The sequence below is a fragment of the Kryptolebias marmoratus genome, linkage group LG14, assembly GCF_001649575.2.
Source record: "Kryptolebias marmoratus isolate JLee-2015 linkage group LG14, ASM164957v2, whole genome shotgun sequence".
Classification (NCBI taxonomy): Eukaryota; Metazoa; Chordata; class Actinopteri; order Cyprinodontiformes; family Rivulidae; genus Kryptolebias; species Kryptolebias marmoratus.
The window spans coordinates 18,220,795-18,231,278 of NC_051443.1; the positions used below are offsets into that span (position 1 = coordinate 18,220,795).

At 45.4% G+C, this 10,484-nt stretch overlaps 3 protein-coding genes across 3 annotated transcripts in view; all 3 read right to left on the reverse strand.

The window, feature by feature from the left end:
• The window catches only part of LOC108232665 (iporin), an 11,152-nt gene extending 7,303 nt beyond the window's left edge, over positions 1–3,849 (reverse strand). Inside the window, exons 1-2 of the mRNA XM_017410580.3 lie at positions 3,617–3,849; positions 661–1,886 (exon numbers count right to left, since the gene is read on the reverse strand). Coding sequence (XP_017266069.1) covers positions 661–1,851 — 1,191 coding nt within the window. The 5' untranslated portion in view covers positions 1,852–1,886; positions 3,617–3,849. The remainder of the gene's footprint in view (positions 1–660; positions 1,887–3,616) is intronic.
• Positions 3,850–5,798: 1,949 nt separating this feature from the next.
• LOC108232632 (liver-expressed antimicrobial peptide 2) lies at positions 5,799–6,813 on the reverse strand. The gene is made up of 3 exons (XM_017410546.2): positions 6,664–6,813; positions 6,436–6,575; positions 5,799–6,034 (listed from the first exon to the last, which is right to left on the reverse strand). The coding sequence occupies exons 1-3, from the start codon at positions 6,712–6,714 to the stop codon at positions 6,013–6,015; spliced, it is 213 nt and encodes a 70-aa protein (XP_017266035.2). The 5' UTR covers positions 6,715–6,813; the 3' UTR covers positions 5,799–6,012.
• A 1,546-nt stretch (positions 6,814–8,359) lies between these two features.
• The window catches only part of scarb2c (scavenger receptor class B, member 2c), an 8,136-nt gene continuing 6,011 nt past the window's right edge, over positions 8,360–10,484 (reverse strand). Inside the window, exons 10-11 of the mRNA XM_017410584.3 lie at positions 9,696–9,848; positions 8,360–9,531 (exon numbers count right to left, since the gene is read on the reverse strand). Coding sequence (XP_017266073.1) covers positions 9,493–9,531; positions 9,696–9,848 — 192 coding nt within the window. The 3' untranslated portion in view covers positions 8,360–9,492. The remainder of the gene's footprint in view (positions 9,532–9,695; positions 9,849–10,484) is intronic.

A 10,484-nucleotide genomic window follows, 5' to 3' on the forward strand; every position in this document is an offset into this window, starting at 1 on the left:
TTAATGATATTGTAGACATTAGGTAATATATTCAGCAAGTATTAGATTTTATTAAGTATAGTATTTTATTAGAAATCAGGTCTCTCTTGCAAATGAGTCCACGTGGCTCAACGAGACTAACCTGTATAAATAAAGGTTGAATGAAAAAAAAAAAAGTACTTTTACTTTTAATACTTAAGTATTTTAAAAAGCAAGTACTTTCTTACTTTTACTTAAGTAAAAATGTTAAGGTGGTACTTCTACTTTTACTGGAGTACATTTTTGTCTGTTTATTTGTACTTTTACTTAAGTACAGTGTTTGAGTACTTTCTCCACCACTGTGTGTGACCAATAACACAGACAGCAAGAGAAAGTCCTGGGTGTGTGTGTGTGTGTGTGTGTGGGGTGGGGGTGGGGGGTAAAATGAGAGGAAACAGGTGTGCTAATTACTAATGAAAGCCAGGCGGTGCAACCAGAAACTATTAATGGTTTAATGGCGACGATGAAGACGAACCAAGAACTAAAATCAGTTCAAAAACACAACGAACCCAATGCTAAACAGGAAAACCTTGGAAAAGTCCAAAAACTACAACTATGACCCCCAAACTACAAGAGACGGTTTACATGTTGGAGCGGGGAAAGCAAATATGAGCTAAAGGAAAGAAGTTGTTTCCATCCTACCTTCTCAGCTTCAGCAGGTCCTTCCTCCTCTTTACAGTCCAGAGGCGCCACCTCGAGGCTGGAGCAAACTGGGCTCGGCGACTGCGAGGAGAGGTCGCAGGTCACGAGCCTGTAGTACGTCTGGTTGGTGCCCACGGCCAGCGAGGCCTGGCTTTGGAGACAGGCGGCCAGGTCTGAAGCCTCCAGAGAGGAGAGGCCCGGGGCCGGCGGCTCCAGAACGCAAAGGTTGCAGTTGGAGTCGAGGCGCAGCGGGGAGAGACCCGAATCGGCTGCTTCTTGCGGCGGAGGGGAAACCGTCGCGTTACTAACCCACCCAGTTGGACTCGGAGGAACAGGCTGAAGGTTGAGGACCACGGAGCCCTCGGGGGACTGCGAAGGGGGAAGCGCGGGACTGCTGAGGTCACGAGGGGTGGCGGGGTCGTTGCTCTCGCTGTAGATGGCGCCGAAGTTCACCAAAACCCCGTCTGAGCTGTTGGAGGAGGCGTCGCTGCCGTACCCTGTGTGAGTGTTGGACCAGCATTTGTCCTGGCTGTGGACGCAGCAGGACGCGTTACCCTGCAGCGCGTCCAGCCCCCGCTCCAAACTGATGTCCGATGTCCTCTGCACGCGGCGCCGGCAGTCGGGTCGATCCCTCCCCATGCCCAGCAGGATCCCCTCGTTGCCCCAGCCACTGTCTGGGTCCCCATCAGGAAGCGTAAAACTCACGTCGCCGTTGCTTAGCGACCAGTTAGAACTTCCGTGCAGCACAAAGGACGAATCCTCGAGGTATCTGTGGAGATTGTCCCCGTCGCTGTCCTCGTCCTCATCCTCGTCCAGCTCTGTGTTTGGCAGGAAGGAGTTGCGTGAGCGCACGGCGCCGTCCTTCCTCGGGCGATGGGAGCTCGCCTCCTCCGGCGATGGGGTGGAGTCGTACCTCCCGCTGCTGTCGCTGGCCCCTTCCTCCTCGACTCGGTCCTCGTTGAGGCTGCCATAGCTGCTGGACAGGTGTCTCCGCCCGCCCGCAAAGGCGCGCTCTCCGGTCGACGTGTCCTGCTCGGGGAGGGAGGCAGCACGGGTCAGGCTCGCCGAGCACAGCCGGCCGGGTCTCCTGCTGCACAGGGCCCGGACGGGGAGCCGCCAGGTGGGGAGCGGCGCCACGGGGAGGCGGCACGCCACCAGGGTGTCCCCCGAGAGGCTGGAGGCTCCGATCATGCCGCCGGACGAGGCTGGGTCAGGGAAACTGCGTCCTGAAAGCATAAAGAAGGAATGTGATGCAGTCATAGCTCCAAGTCACTCACAGCACGTCCTCTGAGCGTGACGGCTCGCGGCGTTCTCAAGGCTTGACCCAAACAGCTTCAACTCCATTTTGTTTTCTCAACAAAGAACGAGTTTGAGTCGACATTTCATACTCAGTAACGTCTGCGTTGTTTAGGAGGAAACCTATTGATCTGCTTCTCAAACTCCCTCTCTTTTCTGGCCTTTTTTTTTTTAAATTCCTGCCTCATTACGTGAACAGATTCAGGGCTAAACGCCGCATGTTTGGCTCTTAAAATAATTATTTTTCTAGCTCTAGATCTGAAAGAGGGCTCGTTGCCTCCGGGACCTAATTAGAGTTTGTTGTGTTTCAAAATAAAAAAAAGAGAGGCATCTTTTAAGTTCTGGAGACCAAGCATCCCCAGCAGGACAGAAGAAGACGCCACCGTCGGCCCTCAAAAGTCCTGCTTGTGTTCGCCGCCGGCCCCCAGCGCACCACCCGCCCCATAATTTAGCGGCTCGTTATCAAAGCCCCCCCTCCCTGCGCTCGGGCTGAACCGCCCCCCCCGCTGGTCAGCTGCTCTGGAACTGGGGCAGCTGCACTGCGGAGACGCGCCGCCGGAAACGGAAACGCGCGCTTCCACGTCGGCCAGGTCCGCTCCAGACTCTTCTTCTTCTGTACGCCGCGCGGGACGGCCCCGGGTTCGATTCGAGCTAAATTTCGAACCAGATGGTGACACGTTTTTTTTTTTTTTCTTTTTCTTTCAACTCGAAGAAAGCTGCTATTTTAAAAGTAATTTCTTCGTCTTTTTTTTTCGTGGAACTCCCTTAAAGCCATCGAAGGCCTCAGTCGTGGCATCGATGGAAACCATGCTGAGGTGCACTTTTCTCACAAAACCAAAACAAATGCCAGAATGCAGCCATTTTGGATGCATTTGACGCTGTAGGAGTGTTGTCACAGCGTGTAACTTTTACTCCGACTGCATTCGCTCGCAGCGCCGAGGCTTCCATACAAACAGGTCGGGCTGTGGAGGGGGGGCTGGTGTCTTCCCGAGGCGTTTGTCTTTGCTCACAGTGTGCGTTTCTTCGCCTAGCTGCACCACACAAAACACAACCCCCCTCACACACACACAAAGAGTGCAATGTTTGACACACGGCAGCTTCTGTTTGAGATATTAGTGAGAATCTAATTTTTACAGCACCTTAAATCAAAGTGTTTCCATACGTCTGAAGCAGGATTAACGTTTCTTTTGATTAAACGGGAGGGAATCTTGACTTCTCCTGTCCGCACACAAACACACACACACTCGTTGAAATCCCTGGAAAAGTAGGCCAGCGTGCAGAGTTTTCAGTCCTGCCGCTTCACGCCGTTTAAGACGAAGGCTCGGACTCGTGGCCGCACAGACGCAAACGTCCCCTCCAGCTCCTCCTCCTCCTCTCAGGGCATTGCTGATGCCCTTCCGCCCTGTCGTTGTGTCGACACTAAGCGCTTTAGAGGTGGGCTCAGCTACCCGGAGTTGATATTTAATGGCACGCTGCCATCCGTCACCAAAGCAGATCTGAAGCTGGAATGGTTGCAGCTGAAGTGGACGGAGGGTTTTCAGCAAGGATTCTGGATCCGGAGTGTGAAGGAAATAATCAAACATGCACGGATAAAGTAGCACAGCAGCTGAAAAACCATGAAAAACACTTTAAAGACCAGCGGATGTCCTGATGAACCCACCTGCACTCAGCCGTCAGGGGATCCTCTCCTCCTGAACATCTTCACAAACAGACCCGTATCCTCGCCGCGCACTTCCGGGTTTCATTTTGTTTGTTTGTTTGTTTATTTTCCTGGTTTGTTGTTTTTCTTATGAACTCCCGCCGTCAGAGAGTCGGTTCGACCCGCCGAACCGGGTCCGTGTGGTTCCCCCCACCTACTCCTCACACCGCCTCCTCCTCGCGCGCTGCAGCTTCAGCGCCGCTCGGGATGGCTGGCGCGTGACGTCACGACGCCCTCAGCCAATCAGCGGCGAGCGAGGTCTCAAAGTAGCCGAGGAGCGAGGCGGGGCGGCAGAAAGACGGACTCGTTTAGTGGACAGAAAGCAGCTTACATTTAAATGAAACAGTAGTTTGTTTCTAAAAACCAGGATGACTCTTCATTTTCTGCCTTTAACCTCAGAGGTTGTGTTCCTCTTCCTCTGGATGGAGTTAATTTGACCTCCAGTGTTATTTTTGGATCAGGACATTAAAGATGTCACCTGGAAGCGCTGTCCTCCACCTGAGTAACATCACTAAACCTACAAACATCTGGTCTGCGTTGGACTTTTGTAGTTCTTTGTTATCTGGGTGTCCAAACAGCTCTCCTGCTGCTGATCTGATTCCTCCACGTTTAGCTCCTTTCTCAGACAAAGCTCTCACTGACCGAGCTCCATCTTAAATCAGAGATCTTATTGTTCAACATGTTCCTAACAGAGCTCTTCGCTCTCAGGCTGCAGGTTTACTTGTGGTTCCTAGAGTTTCTAAAACTGGGAGGCAGAGCTTTCAATTCTCAGGCTCCTCTCTTCCAGTTTCTGTCTGTGAGGCTGACACTCTGTCTACTTTTAAGATTAGTCTTTCTTTCCTGATAAATCCTAGAGTTATGGTTGGTTTGGGTTTCCTGAGCTCTCCTTTAGTTCTGCTGCTATAGGCTCGGACTGGTGGAGGACAAACTGACCACACGTCCTCCCTCCCTACTGTCTTTACTCTCCATGTTTGTATTTGTAATTATCTACCAGTAACACACCTGGACCAGTCATTCTGTGTTTTTGTCTCTTTCCTGTCCCCATCCTGAGCCTGCTTCTGGTTCTTCTGGAGGTTTTCTCCTGTTGAAAGGGAGTCATTCCCTCCCACTGTCGCCTCCGTGCTACACAGGAAGTGAAGATTCGACGCAACCTGCTGGCTTCCTAAGACAGGTAACTTGTTGTTTTTTTTTAAATGTATGTCAGTGTTTTGTTTTGTATTAAACAGGTTAATGAAGAAAACAGGGAAAGTAACCAATAAATAACACATAAATAAATGTGGATGAGGTGTCAGATGAAGAACAGGCGAGTGACAGTCGGCAACAAAACTCAAGGAAGCATCTTTACGGTTTTGACACCGAAAGCATTTAGCACAGCGAGCGCCGGGCGATGGGATTTTCAGAATAGAACAGGAAATGGAAGAAAACTGAACAAAGAGTGGAGGTCACAAAAACAAAACCACAAGAAAGAAGAACAAAAAAGTCAAAACTCACTGATCTTTACTGAATTAAGACTCATGTCGCCCTCTGCTGGTGAGTTTGATTATTAGCTACAGCTTTAATTTTTAAGAAAACATTATTATTATATAACTTTTATATAAGCTCTTCAGGCCTTTCCTACTGAAGCATGTCTGTAAATTATCATTTAAAAAGTAGGTTTAGGAGGAAAACAATTCAAACGACTCAGTCAACGTGGACTCTAACCCTGATTATTAAACTTCCTGCTTGTTGGAAAACTTTGATTTATAACAAAGTGGGAAAAAAGGAGTCCAAAAACTGTAGATATTTAGATATTTGGTAGCTGATCAGCTAAGATTAGACACCTGTTTTCTAAATTAGTTCCTCTTACTGACCTAAAAGGATAAAACAAAAACAAAATGTAGGACAGCTTTAACAGTTATTCCTCTCAGATTAGAAACCTTTAATAATTTACTCTGAAAACCGAAAAAAAACCCAACACTGTTTATCAGAGCTGAGGTAAGAAAAAGGAGGAAGATTTTTAAAATTGTCTTTCAGTTCAGACAGGAAAAAAAAAAAAGATGTGTGCAGTCCAGATTCTTGAAAAGTGTATATATTTACATCATTTACAAAAAAAGAAACCGTACAAATAAATATGCAACAACAACAACGACATGAGCCAGTGAAGTCAGAGCTCACAAACTGTGGCGCCGAGGTTTGTATTTTCTTATCAGCCACACATGCAGGTTACACAACCTGTCTGACGGCGCAGCGGACAGGAAGGGGACATTTTACACACGAGTTATCAGAGTTTTACAACTTTGTTTTGTTTCCTGCGGGGAGGCCGCGGCGGGCGGTGGAGCTTCGGAGGTGGAGGCAGAACTCGACTTTGTGGCGAGGCATCAGAACGAACAGATGTTTCTCCTGTAAAAAACACGATGAGTCAGCAATCAGGGGGGGGAAAAAAAGCCAGCACAGGAACATCAGCGTGGTCCTTAAAACCCACCAGATGAGCACATTCGTCCCCATCGGTTGCCCTTAAAAGCAGCCGCTCGGATGTTTTAGGGGCGGGGTTCTGTTGGGAAGTTGTGAACAGCTAATATCTTACCTGCTGCAGATAGCTTTTTCGAACAGTTTAATTCTGGTCATATTCGATTCTGGCGTATGACGCAGCACTAAAGGGGAAATGTTTTAAAACTGATGGCAGCAACCGGCTGTCGGCTCATCAGTCCAGTAGGACCCGAGCGCTGTTTCTCGTTCAAAGAGCTATCCACAGCAGGTAAGATATTTATTGCTCGTCAGCTCTGCTGCTGGTTTTCGGGTACCTGCAGTACGTCGTGCCGCACTCCGAGTGATCCCTGCAGCTCGCGCCGACGGGCTTCAGGCTGTTCCAGCGCCACAGGAGCGACCGTTTGGTCCGCTGGATCAGGCTGTTCCAGCCGTCAGGAACGGGCAGCGCGCTGACCTGCAGAGACACACGTTTTATTTTTATTTTAGAACGCCCTGAGGACCCACGCCACCATCAGCTCGAACGTGCCTGACAGGAAACTCACCTGGGTGAGACATAACAGGGACAGGAAGACAGAAAGGACGTCGATCCTCATGTTCTCCACGGCGGTCTGAGCTTGGACTGACGCTGGTCTGACGGACGGCTCGCCTCGCCTGTATTAATGGCTTTAATTGGCGTCGGGGAGGAGTTGACCTCCAGCTCACTCCCCACGGGACTTTAATTTGTCAGAACGAGCTGCCCAAGTCGAAGGCTTATCAGGTTTCACGAGGACAACCAAAGTCAAAGTTTATCTCGGGGCGTCCAAAGTGCATTTTAATTGGGTAATTTAGAACAATTCCACGTCAAAGGTATTGGGAACCTTAAAGGAACAGAGCGGCATCTTTAAAGCGGGGGTTAAGTGAGGTGTTAGTCCATGAGGATCTTAGTCAGACCCTCAGTTTGGAGGCAAATATGAGTAATGAAAAATGTGTTATTGTACATGAAGTCAGCGTGAAGAAATATATCAATCAGCCACGTCTGAATAGTCAAACTGAACATAAAGACCCGAGCAAATCCAGAACCTTCCACCTGTGAGGAAACTTTACTAAACACCAAATGTCTTTTATTTTTCTACATTTTCTTTGTAGGATGGAGGTAAAAAAGGTTAGTTATTTTTCCAGAGAACCTTTCAAAGTTAAACTTTAAGTATAAAAAAATCAAATACTCAGCTAAAATTTGTTACAGAGGATGAGGGAAAACTTGCAAACGTTTCTTAGTGTAGAGCCAGATGTTTTTTTAAAAAATCAAGGGGAAACAAGTGACCCAGCTCAATTTAAAATATTTATTTTATTTAGTTTTTAATTAATTTTATTCATTCATTAATTGCATCAAAACAACTATATACTATAGAAGAAAACTGTACAAATCAAATAAAATGAAAGGCAACAGAAAGAAGAAAAGTCTTATAAATCTTATAAAATAGTACGAATTATAACAATAAAAAAAACTTTTGTACTTTAAATGGAACAGGTCTTCCTAAATAGAAATAAACTTAACTAAAATAACACAAGTAAGAAAGTTTTAGTATTTTTGGTCGTTGCAAACACATTTATCCAATAAACCACCTCATTTTATCAGATACTTGTCTTTATAGAAAAAAATTAATTTTGAATAAAAAAAACAAGCATCAATTGAAAGTTGGCCAGCTTTATTAGTTTATTTTTTTAAACCTTTAAAAGAACCAGATTAGCTGCTGCCTGTATGTTATTTAGCATCACAACTTTTGCTAGTTTTCATGACGTCTAAACACTAGATAATTTAAAATAAAGTGAAAATTTGCAAACAGTAAATGAACAGAGAACCAAAAAACCAAAACAACAACAACAAAAAGCTTTCTGGGTTAATTTATTGGAACATCTTTTTTGTATCTGAAAGTTTGTTGAAGCATAAAAACATCTTAAGTTTCGACTAAAATATAAACAATTATCAACAGTTAGCTCAATATTTATCTATACAGCAACCCTAAACAAATAAAATGTCTTAGAAACAACTCCAATATCCCATTTTGTCTTTAACTGTTTTTACAAAACATTTCAGTTAGCTACATTTCTTACCGAAGCTAACGGTAAAGGCTACATTAGCTTTTGTTTATTAGCTAGCTCAGCTAGTTGTACAAAACTGACAAATTCTTTTTTTTTGTGTTAAAATAAACTCTTTCAGGAACTATGACTTAAAGTCGTGGTCTAAATGAAAGACAAGACTGAGAGGAAACCATATTTATTTGTCAGTTTTTGTTTTTTTTAGCACAAAAGCAGTGATTATATGTTGGGTAGACATTTTCGCATGAAGCAGTGTAAACATTATTTAACATGTAAAACAAAAAAAAAAGTGCATAGGCTCTCTGTCAGTTATTAATAGATATACTAAGAGTTCAATTAATAAATATATGTAATAATTTGTGAGCAGACAGTCCAGCGGGGCAAAAAACACATCGGTAAAAACAGTTTATTTCAGCAGAGCTAGTAAGGTTTGCAATCACAAATTTATGACAGAATATTAAACTTAATAAAAAGGAAGAAAACATTTTAGTGTTCTTCACACCACCAAAACATAAAACTAAAAAATCCCTTTATTTTGCTCGTGTAATACTGACTGGGTCATATTTGACATACTTTATTAAAACCGGGGTTGGCTACATCGGAAATAAATCACCTTAAAATAAGATCATTCATATTTAATAACTATTGAGTGCAACAGCTTCAATTCATCATCATCATCATCATCATGACGACTTTAGTAGGCATTTGTTTCAATGAACAATGCATTTTTGATCGTAAAAACAACATTAATGATCACATAAAGATTAAAACTAGTGCTTTTCCTTGATACAGAAACTTAAAAGCAACATTTCCCGATGAAAACAAACTCCCTCAGAAACTCAAACACAAGCTGTAGGTTCACTGATTTAAAAACACACACACACACACACACACACACACAAAACACACGTTTGGAAATGCTGCAAATTACCAAAAATATGGCCGCAGTCAAATACTTGTTTTCACCATCCAAAGGATTTGAATTAGATTCAGGGTGTTATCCTGTTTTGTTCTGTTTATTGTGGTAAAAACTAAGTACCAGAAAGCTTAAACTTTAAATAAAAAAAAAAAAAAAAAAAAAACACAAAACAGCTTGTTAAACACACATAACAATAATAATAATTAGGAGTTTGCTCTGTTTTCTCTAGCTGCTTTTAAAAAAAAAACCCTGATAGAAAGATGGCCTTCTGAGAGTTAGTGGTTACTCGGTGATCCGTGTTTGAAACGTCAGATCCCGAAACTTTCAAATAAAATCTACGGACACAAACAACCCTCCGTGCACATCCTCCTCAGGGCTACGACGTCAGCAGAGGCTCGCGTTCGGCAACGGTGCTCTGGAAGACAGAAACGGTAAAAATCAGATAAAATCTTATCTGGCATCTGGTGTTTAATCACACGTTATCAGGCGTTTCCTGAACCCGTGATTCATTCGTCCAACTGAAAGCGCAGCGGCGAGAGTAATGTAGTGTCAGGCGCTCGGGCCGCGTCGCGCGCTTACCTCGGGGACTTTCCCGCGGCACATCAGGAACATGAAGAGCGCTCCGAGGACGACGCCGAGGCCGAGCAGCATGAAGGGAACATTCTCCACGACGTTCTTCTCCACGACGATCGCCCGCAGCTTCTTGGCCGATGCGTCGTCAATCAGGACGCTCTGGTGGCAGGGGAGAAAATACTTTCAAACCCCGCTGTGGGGACGAACTTAGCTTAACGAAGGGGACAGAATATGGACAGATCGGGACTCTGATGGAGGGCAAAACATTCACCGTTTTCAGTTAGGGGATCGGTTCACAACAAGTACTACTTTTCTATAAAGCGAGCTTACAAAGACACGGCTGCTCTGGGTTTTCAGCTGATATCCTCAGTTTGTCGAGTTAAAGACACCTCGCTGGGAACAGTAACAGCATTTATTCTCGCTGTGTATTAAAACATGTAACTATTCTCTGGTTACGCTCGGTTCAAGTCGTTACTTCGGGGATAATTAGCTTGGTGCAACACCTGCAGTCGCCCAGGCGTGCTTCTGATTGGCGTGAACTTTTCCCCGCGAGTCGCGCCTCGCCTGCTCCCCCTGACGAGTCGCAACTTCCTGTTTTTACCCTGGTGTCCTGTGGGTGATGTAGTTGCTGTGATTCAGTCCCACTGAGTGTAAAAAATGGCTGAAAACAGTCCACTGTTGAGGGTTCTGCTTTCTGTGTGTGTGTGTGTAAACCAAAACAATCTGGCTTCTGGGGCGTAGACCCAGAACTCACTGGAGACCAGTTCTGACCCCCCCCCCCCCCCCCCCCCCCCC